At 34.8% G+C, this 20421-nt stretch overlaps 1 protein-coding gene across 11 annotated transcripts in view; it reads right to left on the bottom strand.

Annotated features, from left to right (window-relative positions):
• RBFOX2 (RNA binding fox-1 homolog 2) overlaps window positions 1-20421 on the bottom strand; it is a 253113-nt gene that overhangs the window by 27502 nt on the left and 205190 nt on the right. For 8 of the 11 annotated variants that reach the window (XM_063074843.1, XM_063074851.1, XM_063074853.1 and 5 more), the window contains 2 exons: window positions 8231-8377; window positions 4900-4953 (listed from right to left, as the gene is read on the bottom strand). In XM_063074843.1, the coding sequence (XP_062930913.1) occupies window positions 4900-4953; window positions 8231-8377 (201 nt within the window). The remainder of the gene's footprint in view (window positions 1-4899; window positions 4954-8230; window positions 8378-20421) is intronic. The other 3 variants (XM_063074844.1, XM_063074854.1, XM_063074846.1) reach the window with 1 other exon arrangement.

The following is a 20421-nucleotide window of genomic DNA, read 5'->3' as shown; positions in this document are numbered from 1 at the left end:
AATTTTAAAAATATATTTTATTTAACCCAATATATGCAACGTATCATTTTAACATGGCATCAAGATAAAAACATTATTAGTGAGATGCTTAGCACTCCTTTTTTGTGCAAGTCTGAAATTGGTGTGTATTTTAAACTTAGAGCACATCTCAGTTTAGACTCTTTACACTTCAAGTGCTTAATGTGGCCACGGTCCTGGACAATGCAAGTCTATATGCTTTATACTCCTATCTAAGGTTCTCAGTCCCCCAAATCCTTCTACATTAATAATTTAAATACACCAGTGTTACATTAGTGATTTACCAGCCATCTTAGACTACTTTTGGAAATTGAAGAATGGGGTGTTTATTAGGTATACAGTTGTGGTTAAAACTTTTACAAGGTGTGATGGCAATTTCATTACCTGCTTTAACATCATTAAGGACATATAAGAGCCGAGTAACTGTCACCTTTTTAGTCTGGCCTCAGACTGTAATAAATAACAAGCAATGGGATAAGCATTAAAATATTTTTTAATTTGTATAATCTTTGAATTTTTCCATCTCAGAAGAATGAGGAAGAAAATTTACCATGTAACTTTTAGGGGAGAAATCAAAAGCAGACGGATCTCCTGGGTATGGCCAGAACACAGAAATTAAAAAATAAATAAAAGAAAAATAAAACTAAAACCTATAAAATGGTAATAACAACAACAACAAAACCAAATCAAAAACCAAAAAACACCTAAGCCCTTTGGAAAAAAATACATGCACTGTTAATTCAGTTTTAAGTATAATAAAAAACATTTCACTTCAGCATCATCTACAAAATTTTACTGAAAATCACAAAGGCCTACTTAGTGTGACTTCAAAGAAAGAATTTTGACCATACTTTGAAATAAATAATTTCCCTTTTCATGAAATCAAAAGCCAGGGTAAACGGCAAGAAATTATGGCACATTATTTGCGTGTGAGGAATGGGAATAGAGATTTTATCTTCCCTAATTCAAGACTAAATTTAAGCCTAACTTAAATCCAAATCCCCATCATTCCAGAAATCCACCTGAGAGAAGTAATGAGAACATGTTAACTAAAACTTTGCTAGAAATCTCAATAATCGTTGCTGTGCTGTATTACGCAGTCCTTTAGTGGACTTAATTATTGGCACTGTCAGAGGAGGTGAAGAGCTTCTACATATTTAAGTATTTATAACACTGTCCTTTCAAGAGACAACCGTACCAAAAGAATTTTGACAAAACCTTATGGAAAATATAAATGCTAGCGGCTGTGTATTCCTTTATCTAATAAGCCTGATAATTACCATGAAAAACTGTTATGTGGCCAGGTGATAGTGAGTAGGATGGTGGAAAGTCTGAAGTTCAACAATGAAATAAACTTTCGAAAAGCAACAAGTTCTTAGTCACTAAAAGTCTCCAGCAGAGAATGAAAGATCAAGAATGCTTGGGGTTGAACTAGGTGATCTTTATTTAGGGTTTTGTTTAAGATTCTATGTGAGAAAGAAAGATGGAAAGGAAATACATGAGAATATTAGTAGTGAATATTATTTTTAATAAACTATTGTGGTTTTTTTTCTACTTTTCATTAAGAACCATGCTTTCCTTTTAAAAGGGTCTTTTTAACATTATAGTTTATTGTTCAAACTGGGACACTTTAAGGAAGAAAGGGGACATTATTAATGAATGCTAAGACAATAGGTATAACCTGAGGCAATCCTGGATAAACCAGGACATATGGCCACTCTGCCTAGGCATTCACTTATTATTTGTGTCAATAATCTGTCAATACTGGTGAAATTTGGAGAATCAAAAGCTATATATACTCACATAATCATTTTCTAGATTCTACTTCAGTAAATTAGTTAATTTTTTGGCAGAGGTATCATTTTCCATCATATATCCTAATTGTGCATTTTCAAAAGGCCAGTCTTCGTTTCCATTAATCATAGAAAATAAGATGCAGCTGACTTTGTTTTTTTTCTTTTTTTTTTTTTTACAAAGTAGGGAGTAAAAAGACAACTAAAAAAAAAATCACATGAAATAATTTAAATATATATGTATGCATGTGTGTGAATGTATATATTCATTCTTTAATCTAGGTAAGTCAAATCTGGAATATAAAAGTCAAAGAAGAAAAAAGGAAAATAGTCAACAACAAAGAAACAACTACTTTCTGGAGCACCGTAATTCCACTCTATACGCAAGCTGGAAAAGGTAAAATATTGACAGGCAGGGAAGGGGGTCGGCATGGCAGCGTAACACTGCTAACTTATGTTTTCAAATAGGTAAATTCTAGAATTCTGGGCCAACAGTCTCATTATAAAAAATAAGATATGGTAAAGAGTTGCTTTTTGCTTTGGAGCAGCTTGATTAAACACTGTTTTACATGTAGTTTTTGCTTATTTCAGAATTATTTTGTGACTAGTTTTTCCACTACTGCTTTAAAAAAAAAATCAATGAAGCTAATTGCTGTACGGAAAAGTCCTCTGTTTAAGTCACAGAGCAACTCTTAACTAAACAACGGGATCAAAGTCTCCTTTTCTCTGATTCTTTTAAAGACACATTATAATTTCATAGTCAACATCAAACATATAAAGGAAGTGAGAAACTAAATTTAATTCACAAAAAGTACTCATTAATTTATCTTAGGTGGATCCCAGAAGTTGCATCTATGGGTTTGACTCCAAAATAAATCTGTACTGGAGCCTCAGAACAGTTCCAGGGAAATCCATTCCAGGAAAGAACTATAGGTTAACAGTTAAGAGGGTCAACGGATGATAACAAAATTTTGTATCAGTCCTTGAAGGTAGATCCAGGGCAATTCTGAATTCTGCATTTTGTTTTAAAAATATAGAGCAATTAGTACACAGTCTGTGTACCCTTTAGCAGCCCAAAAGAAAAAGGGGGCAGTGAGGAACCGCATCAAGCTGAGAGAAGCTGCATATACTTTTAGATTTCCCAAAGGAAAAAGGAAGGCTGTGTCATTATTTTAAGATGAAAATTACATGGAAGAAGAAATTTGATCGGGTAAATTAAAAAAATTTTGGTAGTAGGCAAATCCTTGAAGTCAATGAGAGAAGCCTTAAGAAAGATCAATTTCCTTTGCTTCACAATAATTCAGTCAAATTATTTTCTTAGTAAGGACCAAGTCCTCAATACCTGATGAAACTAGATTGGGCTTCCAGTTATTAGAGTCTAGATAAGAATATTTTAAGTGTATACACTTAAAAACAAAAGTATTTAAACTACTTCTTTAGATAAACACTGTGGTCGACAATCTTCACATGTTTATTTTACATTCTCATGCCTCCCATCTCCTAAACCACTGTCATTTTCCCACCATATAGCTAAAAAGATCACAAAAAAATAAATGAAAAATATAAAACAAAGGAATAGAAATCCATTATGAGGAAATTACAAACATAAATAGTTTTACTGGTTGCAGTTTAAATAGATTTTACTTTAAAAATACTTACCAAGTTATGTGCTGAAGAAAGTTCTGTATAAGCATATTAATTTTTTTTGTTTTAACTGAAAACTGGAAGCTTAGAGTATAATTACCTCTTTAATAATTAACAAATAATTGTTATATGGGAATTAAACACTTTTAGTGTTGAGACATGCTATAAAGGAAGGGAATAATAATCAGGAGCATTAAAACGGTGCATACGTTTGTATTAGTACACATATGGGGGCAGAAAGTATATATAACTGTATATGTATGTTATCAATTCCCAAAGTATGGTGAATTTGAAGGAGGAAATTGAACAGAGGTAAATATTAAATCATTTATTAGCTTTACTTAGCTTTTCCTCAAATTACATTCTGATTTAATAGTAGCCAAGGGCTATTTTCAGAATTCGGCAGAGATAACCAAATAAAAATTAATTAAAAAGTTTCTCAAACCTAAAAAGGCAAGTAGAACGTAGTAATAGCAAGGTAAATATTTACAGGTTTGGCCATGGCTGATTGTTTTGATGGGGTATACATTTCATTTGTTGAGCCAGGAGAAAACTTTCAAATAAAACTTCCTAAAATTCAGTTCATCAAATATTTTTTCACAACACCATTTAAGACTGCCATTCTCTCATTCCTAAAAACACTGCTGCTTATTTTAATACATAGAAATTCTAAAACATATAGACTGGGAATTTAAAACAGAAAATTAACAGGAGAAAATAAATTTTAATTAAAAATTTCAGTTCTTATATAGAACACATTTAGAAGAGAATACATACATCAAATTGTCCAGATACTACTTTCACTATTATGACAAAGAAACCGAACTCGCTGTATTTGTAATTTAAGTGACTTGACATTGACTTGACATCTTGAAGCTTGCTATCTGGGCATAACTTAAAGGAGGAAATCAGGTCATAGTGAATTCCTGAGTCAATACTCACTGTGCTTAATTAAGCCTTGCCAAAATTCATTCAAAAGAGAGAAGAGCGAGTCAACTGAATAACTGAAACATTAAATTTGTTCTCCATATGCCATTTTGAAGTTGGATTTTAAAAAGCTGAATTGTTCAGATAGAATTCAGAATAGAATTTGCATAGAATTTCATGTTTTTCAAGTCTTCTCTCTCTTCCTTTAAAATAAGAAAACTTAGTCCAAATTTAAGGCTGATAAAGGACTATCATTTCCTATATCCTATCTTCCTTACTGCCACACTCTCCCTTCAAACTTCTCTGCTTCTTATCCCATAGGCACCCTCCCAATTTAAGTATTAGGATAAAGTTTGGCCATGTGGTAGCATATTTTTAGAGATAATCTAACCCAAGGTGGATACTTGGGATACTTCTATGCAGGCTTGAAAAACAGCTTATGTTTTCTGAATACTTAATATGTAAAAATAAAACTCAAAAAGAATCCAAGCATACTTGATATTGAAATGGAGCTTACCTTAGAGCCACGTTCATTAAAGATTATCTCTACATCTAGGATTTTGCCAAACTGCTGCAGAGACAAAAATAAAACATTTATTTATGGTCAGCTTTTTATCCACACACTTCATCTTCTTCTGAAAAAGCAATAGTTTTTTATTCCTCCTCTTTCTTTAAACTACTTACCTAACTTCCATGTTTCTATTTGTTGGTAGGTTCCAATACCAGTTTATGATTTTTCCTCATCACTGAGCTGATAGTTTCTCCTTTTTCACTCCTTCCTCTCAATTCATGCATTATCCACCCCTATCTGTGGAAGCTATTATCCGAAGATATTCACAGTGTTACCCTATTATATACTTCTTCCCATGGACAACAACTGGGGATTTTCCTGACAACATCTCTAATTTTTAAAATGTCTCACTTCTAAGAAGTACAAAGGTACTTCAAAAAGTTTGTGGAAAAAATAGAATTAAAGGTTAATACAAATCTTTCTATTAACTTTCTGAAATATCCATGTAAATCCTACTAGGTAGAATAATATACTACTGAAGGTTATTTTTCCTGCCCTACCTGTTAAAAATTTATACAAGTAAATCATACTCATTGTACAAAAATTAGAAAATATAAACAAAAAGGAAAAGGCAAACAGAAAATAAAGATCATCTGAAATCCTACCATCTTAACATTTTGGTACACAGCCTTCCAGGCTTTCCTTATAGACATCAGATACATGCCACATACTGTTTAATTTTATTTTTTAATGTAGCAATAGACTATGAACAACTATCCAACTCAATAAATGTATATCTGTGTTACTATTTCTATAGGCTACATGCTATACCATCATGCTTAAACATTTTTTGACACTTAGGATGATTCCATTTATTTGCCACTTTCTGCAGTGAACATCAAGAATATTCTAAACAACTGTTTAGTAATTATTTAAATAATTTAACATTTGGAAAAACAAAGCTAAAGACACAAAGCTTAAATAACTATTGTAATGTAGCTAAATAGCTAACTAGAGGTGTTACACAAAACACAATAATCATTTGGCAGGGGAGGTATTAATGGGATAAAACTGTTTTAATCAATACTTGAATAAACTGAATTGAAAGTATGTGCAATAAATCTCCAGATATATTTTTGGCTCACACTTCCCTCTGAGTACTGGATTCATACCCAATTATGTATTCCATTTGGATTTCAAACCAGACTATGGGAAATGTGAAAAAAACTGAAAAATGAAAAGAGCAAAATAGAAATCACGCTTTTCCACTGGACTGAATCATTACTACCTTAATCAAAAAACATGTACTAAGATAATCAGGTATGTGGCATTAAAAGAAAATATATAGTAAGAACCCAAGTTTTCTAGTGTAAGACATCTGGGCTTGATTCCAGTCTCATCGTTTAATAGAAAATTAGAAAAATTAAGAAGGGAGGAAATTGTCATATTTTAAATAGTAGGACATTTCATTTTATTTCTATTCCTATCCTATAAAACTTAGATTTGCGTGGTGCTCTGGAGTTTGTTTCATTTTACATTTAGTAATGCATTCTTACAACATACTTCTGGAGTAAGGACTGCCTTCCATTTATAGTTAAGAAAAATGAGCCTGAAAGAAGCTATTTGTCAAGTTTACAGAGCTAATAAAATCGAACATGGAATCTCTGCTCTTACCAATGCAACTGTCGTTCTCAGTGACAGGTATTAACCATGTGGAAGAAAACAATGCAACCAGGTATCCCTCGCAAGGAAAAAATTATTTCTTTTGCACTTTATGCCCTATGGGAAGGGCAAAATATATTTCAAGAAATCACTAACTGGCCTAGGCAGATCTTCAATAAACACTATTTTTCTGACTCAAAGAAGAAAACACACCTCTGACAGATGAGAATGCACCCCATTCTCAAAGACTTTTAGTGACTAAGATTCCATATTAGCTTTAATAATTCAGTAGAAAACCTAATAATTCATATTCCTGGGAAGTTTCTTCCTATACGTAACCTAAGTCCTTTATGCTGCCCTTTATATTTTCTGTTGCTCTCTTTTCTATAGAAATGGAGAACAGCTGGCTACCGTTTTCTGTGTAAAAGCTCTTCAAGTACTACAAGAACATCATTCAATCTCAACTCTGGTCTTCTCTTCAGTGTGGAAAATACATCTAGGTAGTCAGCTATAAGTGACAGAACTTTGCTCCAGTGTCTTATCATCATGAAGTAGCCCCAACCAAGACTCAAAGAAGGGTATCTGGTTTTCTAACAAAGCATTTGGCAGCTATCCTAATGAAAATGTTAAAAAAAAAACTATTGATTATCTGTCGGTCCTAGCTCAAGTTAAGAGTTTGATCAAATTAAAACAGGCAACAACAACAGGCTCAGAAAAAAATTAAGACTCTTTCAGCAGCCATTTACTTCCCAACAAATTAAATCTTTCCTACTATACTTTGTTTTCATGATGGTGCTTTTGGGAGGAAGTAAACAGCTCAAGGACCACATCAGAGGTAGCAAACCAACCCTCTATACCTGATTTTAGATATCGGTTTTGACACTGTTAAGTATGAGCAAGGAATTAAAACAAATCACTGAGATACTATCTGCTTTCACAGATATTATTTCATTTAATTCCTAACACTAAAAGGTAGAGATTACTTTTTCTATTTTTGTAGATATGAAATTCAAGTTCAAAGAGGTTTCATGAATTTCCCAAGTTCACATAAAAATAGAATTTGAACTCAGGCTGAGCCTACATAGAAGGCAAAGAAAGAAGTAAGAATGTCACAGGATAATTAAGCAAACTTATCTACACATGAGAATCATCTAGTATCTTGTAAAAATGCCTAAGCCCAAACCGCACACCAGGCCAATTAAATCACAACCTTTGGGTATGGGACACAGGCATCAGTATTTTTTAAGTTCTCCAGGTGATTTCCAATGTGAAGACAAGTTTAGAAAACACAGCTCTAAAAGAATGTGTATGTTTGCTCTTTTAGGTGAAACTAAGCATATTGGTCATATGTTTACTAAGTTTAGTGTGTGAGTAGAGTGACCTTCTCATCCTGGCTTTAGCACTGAAAGTCTCATGTCACAAGAAACCCCTCAGTCCCAGCAAAGTGGGTGCAAGGTCACTTTATGTGTGCAACGACCTGTGAGGCTAATGTCTAGAGTAGACTGGGTAATTAAAAAAAAAAAAAAGGTTTCTGAAAACTGATGAAAATATTCACTGACCTCAGGATCGTAATCAGTTTGTAGTTTTATCCTGAGGCACTAATGACTAATAACACATCTGGTAGATTAAATTCTGTTTTAATTGTAAAATCCATAATAGGACTTCTGAGACTTACCCCAAACATCTGCCGGAGGTCAGGGTCCCGGAAGCGGAAAGGAATATTAGAGACATGCAGCCGTTTCGGGGTAGATTTACTCTCTGAATTTTCACTACTTTGTGTCTGTGACTGCTGGCCGTCTGTCTGTGCCCCACCTTCTGTCTGCTAAGCAAAGAAATAACAACACTGAATGAAAAATAACCATAATTATTTCACAAGAATTATGAAAAATAATTAAAGTCCTTCCCCACTGCAATAATTCCCAAACAGTGCATGTTTAAGCAAAAATAATAGTTGTCCTTTCAAAGAGAAAAAAACCAAAGATGTTATCTATGTTCAAAATGGTAGAGTCTACAAACAAAATTTAGGTCTTTTGAATATTTATTATACATTAGCAAAATGGGAGACAACAGAAACAGAAACACAAAGTACTTGCCCAATATCTCATGTAAAGTAGTAAAGTAATAGAAGTAAAGTAAAGAAGATGTAAAAATAGTACCTTTATTCTTGGATTCTTAGTAGAGCTTTCTATTTTTGAGATCTTTCTATTTTGAAAATAAAGAGTCTGTTGTACTTAGTTGGGGAAGTCACTGCATTTTTTGGTCTATCATCTCAGGCTCTCTTGAGGAAATGAAATAAGGAAATATTTTTATGTTTCATTCCCTGTATAGTTCTAGAGTTTATGACTATTGGGTGGCCAAAGTATTATAATGATATTATTTATGAAGAGAAGAAACCTAGTGACTATATGCAATTTGCCTGAAAACTGAAGAAACTTCTTATTCTGAACACATCTGTCCTCTCCTCTCTGACTTATCTAATTTGAGCTAACAGGGGAGCCCATCCTTCTGTAGCTCAGAGTAAAGTTACATTTAGAGAATTAACTGTTGGGAAAGGCTTTAAGGGACCTTGACTAACCTACTACATAACATATACATGCTATATATATACATCCATAGAAAAAGGGTGTAAGTGAATGTGGGTTGCATTTCTAATCATGAATCTCTTTTGCAACATCCCAGGCACACATTTATCTAATTATTTTTCACTAAGTCCTCAAAGAAGTTGCTATGTTGAGAAACAGTTTGACAAATATCTAACACGTGTGACACGTTCTAGGCATGCAAAAAGACATTTATTTTAAAGTTTTCATCTGGCAGTTTAAGAACTATATGTTTTTATTATTCCCTATGAAGTACATGCCAAACCGGATGGCTTCCTGAGCTGATTAAACCAACATACTTTTAAAACAGAAATGGAACTTGCTGTTCTTATTATCTCAATTGAGATAGACCTGAGTCCCTAGCAGATTCTTCTGGATGACACAGGATGATCTTCTCCCTTTGACCCAATGCTCAGCTAAAAGAAACAGTGAATCAGAAACATTTTTGGCTCAGAGATGTTAGCAACCATCTTGAAATGAAATTTGAAACTTTAAAATACAAAGGATCATCAGGAATAAACTCCAAATGAATACCAGCTTTTCAAGTGTCAATCTAAGTGATGGCAGCTTTTTATCTCATTCCATTCAGGCCTTGCAGATGGCTTAAATGTGCAATGATTCATGTGATATAAAAATAGCAGAAAAGGGAAGAACTATAAAGCAATGTTTTGTGAAAGTGTAAGGTTTTCAATCATCAATCTGGGCACAATGCAGACTAAACAAAACAAATTCCATTCAAAGATGAAATTCACTAAGTTACTAAACCAGCATCACAGACACCAACATGCAGTCAAAGCAACAGTAAGCCTCAATTACAACTAATGCTCATTCAAGCACCTTCAAACTTGCCTCTTAAATCTCACAGCTGGATCATATAAAACTCTCTTCAAACTTTAAAACCACCAGATCTGATCTGTGGGGTGACAGTGTATCACTCTCAGAAATGTTTAAAAGATTGATTCTACAAGCTGCAAACCACAGTTTTATATAACTTCTATATGTAGTCCATGTAACCTGTTATAGTGTATGTGAAGTGACAGAATAAATGAAAACTAATAATTATTTCAAAGGATGCTGCCCAAGCTACTTACTTGTTTCTCTTTTTTTTTGTTGTTGTTGTTGTTGTTTTTCGTGACCGGCACTCAGCCAGTGAGTGCACCGGTCATTCCTATATAGGATCCGAGCCCGCGGTGGGAGCGTCGCCGCGCTCCCAGCGCAGCACTCTACCGAGTGCGCCACGGGCTCGGCCCTACTTACTTGTTTCTCTTAAGAGTTCTTTACTGCCCTGCCTGAAGACAATTTAAGAAGGTCAGAAGCCAGACTGGTAAATTCTCTTTTTGTAGTGAACACCTGTATTTGAAAAAGTATGAAATCTTTCATTCTAGGGAGATCTGGAAAGTGGAAAAATTGAACTATCATTTCCAAAATTCTCAAGCCTTCTGATCTAATGCAATTTTAAAACAGAAGTTTAACTACAGACAAAAATGTGCAAATCATAAGCATAAAGCAAAATGAATTTTCACAAAGAAACTACACCTATGTAACCATCAAATTAGATCAAGAAACTCCAGGAGTACCCTTGGGGCCCACTCCAGTCACTGTTTCCCTGCCAAAGGGTCACCACTGTCCTGACTTCTAACTCCATAGCTAAATTTTTCCATTTTTGATCTTAATTTAAAAAAATGGAATCATACAATATGTACTCTTTTGTGTCTGACTTCTTTACACATACTTATGTAACACACATACATATTGTAATTTATCCATTCTTATTCCATAGTATAAACACACAGAATTTATTTGAACTGCTTTCAGTTTCTGGCTATTAAGAATTATGCTTCTGTGAACATTCTTATTAACACAACTTTTGGTACACACAAGAAGGCATTTCTGTTGGGTGTACATATATATCTAGAAGTGGATTTGCTGGGTCAAGAATACGTGCATTTTCAACCTTAATAATACTGCAAGTTTTCCAAAGTGGCTGTACTAACATACTCCCATTCACTGTGTATAGGAATTCTAGCTGTTTTTAGTATTATCCTTTTTAACTATTCTAGTGGGAGGTGGTGATAGCACACTGTGGCTTTAATTTGCATTTCCCTGATGATTAATGAAACTTATCACCTTTTCATATGTTGATTGGACATTTTGATATCCTCTTTTGTGAAAGTCTGCAAATCCTTTGCCCATTTTCTATTAGGTTGACTGGTTTTATTGATAATAATCTGTAGGAGTTCTTTATTAATTCTGGATATGAGCCTTTGATAGATGTATTACAAACAATTCTCTTTTTATGCTCTGTAGTCCAGCCCTCAGATTTTTAACACAAATATTTTAACTTGCTCGTATCATTACCTGAAACTGCTCTACCACCATCAAAATGGCTAATTGGAATGCCCCATTTTTTTGAACAGACACTATTATCTTTTCAGTTTGCTTGCTCAAATATCTCCACCATACAATTATTTGACCCCAATGGAACCAATAAACATTGACTCTCCACTTCCCTATCTCTGAATTCTCACCTTTACTTCCCAATCTATACAATTTAGGTTTCAGAACCTGTCATATCAATCCCCTTGGTTGAGTCTGCCTACAAAAACTGCAACCTGAACGAAACAACCATCAATTTTATCTAGGCTTGAACCTGGCAGGTAATTATGGCTGAAGGAAAATCATTTAACTAAGTTGCTGAACACAGATGTACGGTCCCCAAATTAAAAAGGACCCTCAGTGCTGCCCAGCAATCTTACCAAGTTCCTTCAGTCAGCTAGTGTTCCTACGTTCTACAAATACTACTTCAAACGTGCTTTCCTATCTTTAAACCTCAGATGTTTTCTTCTTTCCACTTATGCAATTTTGTTGAAACATAGGAATTCCCTGTAAAATGGCAACTATTTCCTGAGTACATAATCTATGCCAGATACTAATCTAAGCCTTTTAATAATACTTAGTGTTTTCTAGTTGCTAGACACTGGCCTATGTATTTTACATACAGTAATTAATGTTAATTCTTTCAACAACCCTACGCAATAGTAGTGTTTTTATTTTTTTAATGAGAACACAGTAGACACTATTTTTTTATCTCCATTTTTCAGACAAGAAGTCTGAGGAATAGAAAGACTGCCTAGGTAATGGAGTAGGAATTCGAACCCAGGCAGTCTGGCTCCAGAGTATATGTTCTTAACCTTTACATTACACCATATGTTACAGGCATTATTTTCTTTAACCCTCACAATAACTCTCTGAGGCAGGTAGTATGTCCTCAAATGACAGAGGAAGAAACTAAGGCATAAAGAGGTTAGGTTAGTTGCCCAGGGTCACATAGTGAGTGGCAGAGGAAAAATTCAAAACTAGGCAGCCCAGTTTCCACCGTTAAACCTTCGCCTGTCTAGTACCACACCCATCCTCTCTTCTTTTCTTCTCATTAGAAGGGGGAACACATGTGCATCCCATTCTCACCCTCTTACGACCTTCATCTGAAGAAGCAAGAATTCTGGGGTGGAGATAGGCATGGGGTAAGAGATGGAGAAGGCTACACCAGAGGTGACATGGACTCTGTTCCTGGAGGGAAGAGGAGTAGATCAGGCTATGAAGGGGGAAAAACAGGAGAGAAAAGAATACCAGCAAAGGCTCACTAACATTTAATTAGGAAATAAGCCAGAGAACTACTAAATTGGTACTCAAAGGGGCCAAAAAGTGGTTTTCTATACATAGTGGAAATAAGAATAGAAAATATTGGCCATGCTTTATTAATATAACTAAATGAGTCCATACTTCCCACCTGGCATTCTCACTTTAGTTTATCCCAACACAGACTACTAATTGCTGAAAAACACAAATCAGAGAGAAACAGTAATAAAAGTTTTTAGGCCTTCTCTTCGTGAAAAGTGGACAGTTAAACTGTTCTAAGAAAAATCTTAGTCAATAACAGCATTGGTTTGCTTTATTTTCTATTGTTAGCAGCTGAGCAACTTTACCGATAGCATAAATAACTCCCAAGGTTGTTTTTTCCCTTCCGTGATCATTCTCTGACCAAGTAATATTAACAATGTGCTGAAAGGATGCCTTGGTTCTTGACATTGATCCAAAGGGCAGTTTTCTCCATTCAAAAATATCCATGCCTGGTTCTAAGTTCTAAGTGAGGTTTTTTTCTGGCAACTCCTCTTACATTCTCAAACCAGGCTATAGATTGCTCATGGATCCAGCTTGGAAATTGTGAAGGTGCTCAAGGACATTAAAACTCTGGTGCTAAAGGATTAATTACACACATAAATATATAAAGGATGTGGATAATTTTTGTAGGCTCAATGTAGTCCATCTTTTATTACTTTGGGGAAAAAAATATGAGTCTCTCTTGGAAAAATGATGGCTGGATAAATGAATTCCTTTGTAGTCCAAGGCCTATAATTCTAGCCTGGAAATAGAACATGCTAATTATACTTATGCTGCAGGCTGAAAGTAATACAAGTTGAGTTTCCCTTATCCAAACTGCTTGGGACCAGAAGTGTTTCGAATTCCAGCTTCTGGAACATTTGCAGAACCAGTTGAGTATCCATAATCTGAAAATTTGAAATGTGAAATGTTTCAATGAGCATTTTCTTTGAGCATCTTGTTGGCACTCAAAAAGTTTTGGAACTTGGAGCATTTTGGATTTTAGATTAGGAAAACCTGTATGGCACAACAATATACAATGGGATAGAAGAATTTGGGCCCCATTTTTTCCATTATGTTCCAGAAGTCCTCATTTGGGCAAATGAACACAGAGTTAAAAGCTATAACTTCTCAGCTACGTTTTAGTGTCACCAATCTGCAAAGCACCTTCAAGTGCTATGAGATACAGGAGACACTGGGCAATTCTAACTTATCGCAGAGAAATGAAAGATAAAAAATGGTGCTCCATGAACAAAGCAGCTAGTTCAGCTTGCAACTCAATCACACAGTACTTTTTTCCTTGAGGCAATGGAAGTATTTTGGTATGCAGCACAAATGCTTTATGAATACTTTCTATTTTGCCACATAGAATATGAAAAAGATCATGTACTCAAAGGTGGGGATTCCATAAAATTAATACTTTTTACTGCTTCATCTAGGACATTTTCAAGTGAATCTGCTTTTTTTGATTTTCCTGTGAGTTCATAAAGTGAAGAATATAATGACTGCCAACAGCACAGTTTGGGGCCATGCCTTGATTTATAAGGCATCAGTGATTTTACCCACTGTTGCTTTTGTACTGATTGCCAAAGCCAATATGGTGAAAATGGCAAGTAATGCCTTAGTATTATCGTGAAAAGAGTTTGACCTTGTAGCCCCCTGAAAAAGTCTTGGGAACTGCCAGTGATCTGTGGACCATACTGGGAAAACCACTGCCATAGAGCACTGCTCACTGCCCTCCACTATGCACTATGGGTTCATCAAGGTTTAGGGGAGGAAGCACCTACCTCCTGAAAGCATCTCTTAACAACTCCACTTTACTACACTCTCTCCCTCTAGCTCTTATCTATATTCATAACCTGTGTTCAAATCCTCACATCACTGCTTATTAGTTGTGTGAACTTGGACAAGTTACTGAATCTCTCCAAGTTTCAATTTCTTCATCTGTAAAAGTAAAGTAATATCAGTGTCTGTTTCACAAGGTGGTTGTGATAATTCAATGGAGTTAATACACAGAATTTGCTTCACACGATATCTGGTACAGAGTAAGTATTCAAATATTTTAGTTTTTTTGTTGCTACTGGTAACTAGCTATTGCCCTTGTATATGTTATATTTTTAAAAAACTTATTTAAGGACTAATACTTTGATTTTTTTTTTTTTTTTTTATAATTTTATTTTGTCAATATACATTGTAGCTGATTATTGCTTCCCATCACCAAAACCTCCCTCCCTTCTCCCTCCCCCCCTCCCCCCCGACAATGTCCTTTCTGTTTGCTTGTTGTATCAACTTCAAATAATTGTGGTTGTTATATCTTCTCCCCCCCCCCCGGTTTGTGTGTGTGTGTGTATGTGTGTGTGTGAATTTATATATTAATGTTTAGCTCCCTCCAATAAGTGAGAACATGTGGTATTTCTCTTTCTGTGCCTGACTTGTTTCACTTAATATAATTCTCTCAAGGTCCATCCATGTTGTTGCAAATGGCAGTATTTCATTCGTTTTTATAGCTGAGTAGTATTCCATTGTGTAGATGTACCACATTTTCCGTATCCACTCATCTGATGATGGGCATTTGGGCTGGTTCCAACTCTTGGCTATTGTAAAGAGTGCTGCGATGAACATTGGGGAACAGGTATACCTTCGACTTGATGATTTCCATTCCTCTGGGTATATTCCCAACAGTGGGATGGCTGGGTCGTATGGTAGATCTATTTGCAATTGTTTAAGGAACCTCCATACCATTTTCCATAGAGGCTGCACCATTTTGCAGTCCCACCAACAATGTATGAGAGTTCCTTTTTCTCCGCAGCCTCGCCAGCATTTATCGTTCAGAGTCTTTTGGATTTTAGCCATCCTAACTGGGGTTAGATGGTATCTCAATGTGGTTTTGATTTGCATTTCCCGGATGCTGAGTGATGTTGAGCATTTTTTCATATGTCTGTTGGCCATTTGGATATCTTCCTTAGAGAAATGCCTACTTAGCTCTTTTGCCCATTTTTTAATTGGGTTGCTTGTTTTCTTCTTGTAAAGTTGTTTGAGTTCCTTATATATTCTGGATATTAATCCTTTGTCAGATGTATATTTTGCAAATATTTTCTCCCACTCTGTTGGTTGTCTTTTAACTCTTTTAATTGTTTCTTTTGCTGTGCAGAAGCTTTTTAGTTTGATATAATCCCATTTGTTTATTTTTCCTTTGGTTGCCCGTGCTTTTGGGGTCGTATTCATGAAGTCTGTGCCCAGTCCTATTTCCTGAAGTGTTTCTCCTATGTTTTCTTTAAGAAGTTTTATTGTCTCAGGGTGTATATTTAAATCCTTAATCCATTTTGAGTTGATTTTAGTATACGGTGAGAGGTATGGATCTAGTTTCATTCTCCTGCATATCGATATCCAGTTATCCCAGCACCACTTGCTGAAGAGGCAGTCCCTTCGCCACTGAATAGGCTTGGTGCCTTTGTCAAAGATCAGATGGCAGTAAGTGTGTGGGTTGATTTCTGGATTCTCTATTCTATTCCATTGGTCAGTGTGTCTGTTTTTATGCCAGTACCATACTGTTTTGGTTATTATAGCTTTGTAGTATAGCTTAAAGTCAGGTAGTGTTATGCCTCCAGCTTTATTTTTTTTGCTGAGCATTGCTTTGGCTATTCGTGGTCTTTTATTGTTCCATATAAATGTCTGAATAGTTTTTTCCATTTCTGAGAAAAATGTCTTTGGAATTTTGATGGGGATTGCATTGAATTTGTATATCACTTTGGGTAGTATGGACATTTTCACTATGTTGATTCTTCCAATCCAAGAGCATGGAATATCTTTCCATCTTCTTGTATCCTCTCTAATTTCTCTCAGCAGTGGTTTGTAGTTCTCATTATAGAGATTTTTCACATCCTTGGTTAACTCAATTCCTAAGTATTTTATTGTTTTGGTGGCTATTGTAAATGGGCAGGCTTTCTTGATTTCTCCTTCTGCATGTTCACTATTGGAGAAAAGAAATGCTACTGATTTTTGTGTGTTGATTTTGTATCCTGCTACTGTGCTGAAATCATTTATCAATTCCAACAGTTTTTTTGTAGAGGTTTTAGGCTGTCCGATATATAGGATCATGTCATCTGCAAACAGGGACAGTTTGACTTCATCTTTTCCAATCTGGATGCCCTTTATTTCCTTCTCTTCTCTGATTGCTCTGGCTAGTACTTCCAACACTATGTTGAATAGAAGTGGTGAGAGTGGGCATCCTTGTCTAGTGCCTGTTCTTAAGGGAAAAGCTTTCAGCTTTTCCCCATTCAGGATGATATTGGCAGTGGGTTTGTCATATATGGCTTTAATTATGTTGAGATACTTTCCCTCTATACCTAACTTATAGAGGGTCTTTGTCATGAATGAGTGCTGAACTTTATCAAATGCTTTTTCAGCATCTATAGAGATGATCATATGGTCCTTGTGTTTGAGTTTATTAATATGGTGTATCACATTTATTGATTTGCGTATGTTGAACCAACCTTGCATCCCTGGGATGAATCCCACTTGATCGTGATGAATAATTTTTCGTATGTGTTGCTGTATTCTGTTTGCTAGTATTTTAGTGAGGATTTTTGCATCTATATTCATCAAGGATATCGGCCTGTAGTTTTCTTTTTTGGTTATATCTTTACCTGGTTTTGGTATCAGGATGATGTTTGCTTCATAGAATGAGTTTGGGAGATTTGCGTCCGTTTCAATCTTTTGGAATAGTTTGTAAAGAATCGGTGTCAATTCCTCTTTGAATGTTTGGTAAAATTCTGCTGTGAATCCATCTGGTCCTGGGCTTTTCTTTGTTGGGAGCCTTCTGATAACAGCTTCAATCTCCTTTATTGTTATTGGTCTGTTCAAATTTTCTACGTCTTCACGGTTCAGTTTTGGGAGCTTGTGTGTGTCCAGAAATTTATCCATTTCCTCCAGATTTTCAAATTTGTTGGCGTATAGTTGTTTATAGTAGTCTCGAATGATTCCTTGTATTTCAGATGAATCAGTTGTAATATCGCCTTTTTCATTTCTAATTTTTCTTATTTGAGTCTTCTCTCTTCTTTTTTTTGTTAGCCATGCTAATGGTTTGTCAATTTTATTTATCTTTTCAAAAAACCAACTTTTTGATTCGTTGATCTTTTGAATTGTTTTTTGGTTTTCAATTTCATTCAGTTCTGCTCTGATCTTAATGATTTCTTTCCGTCTGCTAACTTTAGGATTGGATTGTTCTTGTTTTTCTAGTTCTTTAAGGTGAAGTGTTAGGTTGTTCACTTGCCATCTTTCCATTCTTCTGAAGTGAGCATTTAATGCAATAAATTTTCCCCTCAATACTGCTTTTGCAGTATCCCACAGGTTTTGGTATGATGTATCATTGTTTTCATTAGTTTCAATAAACTTTTTGATTTCCTGCTTGATTTCTTCTTGGACCCATATGTCATTAAGTAGAATGCTGTTTAATTTCCATGTGTTTGTATAGTTTCCAGAGTTTTGTTTGTTATTAATTTCTAGTTTTAATCCATTGTGGTCTGAGAAGATACATGGGATAATTCCAATTGTTTTGAATTTATTGAGACTTGATTTGTGACCTAATATGTGATCTATCCTGGAGAATGATCCATGTGCTGATGAGAAGAATGAATATTCTGAGGTTGTTGGGTGGAATGTTCTGTAGATATCTGCCAATTCCAATTGGTCTAGAGTCTTGTTTAGATCTTGTGTTTCTCTACTGATTCTTTGCCTAGATGATCTGTCTAATATTGACAGTGGAGTGTTCAGGTCCCCTGCTATTATGGTATTAGTGTCTATTTCCTTCTTTAGGTCTAATAGAGTTTGTTTTATAAATCTGGCTGCTCCAACATTGGGTGCGTACATATTTATGATTGTTATGTCTTCTTGATGGATCAGTCCTTTTATCATTAAGTAGTGTCCCTCATTGTCTCTTTTTATGGTTTTTAGTTTAAAGTCTATTTTGTCAGATATAAGAATAGCCACTCCAGCTCGTTTTTCTTTTCTGTTTGCATGGTAAATCTTTTTCCATCCTTTCACTCTTAGTCTGTGTGAATCTTTATGGGTGAGGTGGGTCTCTTGTAGGCAGCATATAGTTGGGTCCTGCTTTTTGATCCAGTCAGCACTAATACTTTGATTTTTAAAATGGTAGCTCTAAATTTTGTTTTGAAGATTGTGTAGGGGGAAATAAATATTTTTTATTTTTCTAATTATCTAGTTAGGAAAACTTCCCATTTAAGTGAAAGACTCAATAACATTCTGTCTCCTAAGTAAAAAATTCCAACTATGTCAAACTCAGAAAGACAAGGTAAGTGTTTACATTACGTCAAAGAATCTTGAAGAAATGAATTCTGTTACCTAAATGGGCATGTTAACTCAGTATTTTTTTTTGAAGGTAAAATAAAAACTTTTCATTTTCTTATTCTTTGTTTATTTTTTAAATTGACACAATAATTGTAAATATTTGTGGGTTACAGTGTGATATTTCAATTCATGTCTTCAATGTGTAATGACCAAATCAGAATAATTGGTATATCCATCACCTCAAATATTTACCATTTCTTTGTGCTGGGAACATTTAAATCCTCTCTTCTAGTTATTTGAAAACATAATAACATCAGACTAATATCTTATTACTAATCAATAAATCTATCAATTAATCAATCACAGATGCTTAACTATACTTTTATAAGTCCCCCCCACCCTCACCATTAAAAAGCACTTAGTAAACATCCATTATATACCAGTAGGGGTGATAAAAAGAGGGCAAGTATTATCTCCTGCCCTCGAGGAAAATACAATCCAATAGGGAGTGAGAGTATGTACACAAATATAAACCTCGTATCTGAAGATTATTCACTAAAGCTCATCTACTTCAAATACGTTGGTTATTTATGCTTGTTGCCATTTAGAAAAATATCTAAACATGTAGGAACTGAGGTCCTTTCTTCTCTGTAGGCAGGCTCAGTGATAAGGTGTCTGACAGCCCAGGCAGTAGACCCCTAACTGCTACCTCTTTTGCTAATGCAAAGTATGGGACCAACTGACTGTCAAAACAAGCTTCTCATCTTAAAAGCAGCAGCAGCTTCTAGTGTGACTTTAAAATCGATTTCTAAAATACATTTTAAAAATTAAAAATCCAAGATTTCAATGCTTAGTTCTCATTTTTATAACTGAAGTCCTTCCTTTTTGTTCTCTCCATCAACAAAACAAGACTATCCAACAAAAACAAGATCTACACTAAAATGCACCTGTAGCTCACAGTTAAAAAAAAAAAAAATACAGATAGTATGAATAGAGACAATTGATCTTAAAAGACCTAAGATGGCTGAAAGAAATTATCTTTAAGAACTATTTAAATAAGTAATTTCCAAAGCATTTCTAATTTATTCTCACTACAACCCTGTAGAGTTAGGTAGGCATTATTAGCTTCATTTGACAGATGAGGAATCTGAAACTTGGAGGTAAAATGATTTATTCAAGACACAGTTATTACAGTAAGGATGACACAATCTTTGACTGTTCTCCCTATTTTTCTCATCCAATCAGCTGTCAAATCCTGTATATTCTACCTTCATAATTTCCCTTGGGTTCAATCCCTCCTCTA

Source organism: Cynocephalus volans, chromosome 12 (genome assembly GCF_027409185.1).
Source record: "Cynocephalus volans isolate mCynVol1 chromosome 12, mCynVol1.pri, whole genome shotgun sequence".
NCBI lineage: Eukaryota > Metazoa > Chordata > Mammalia > Dermoptera > Cynocephalidae > Cynocephalus > Cynocephalus volans.
The sequence above is the reverse complement of the archived record's forward strand: the minus strand, read 5'-3'. Positions and strand labels throughout refer to the sequence as shown.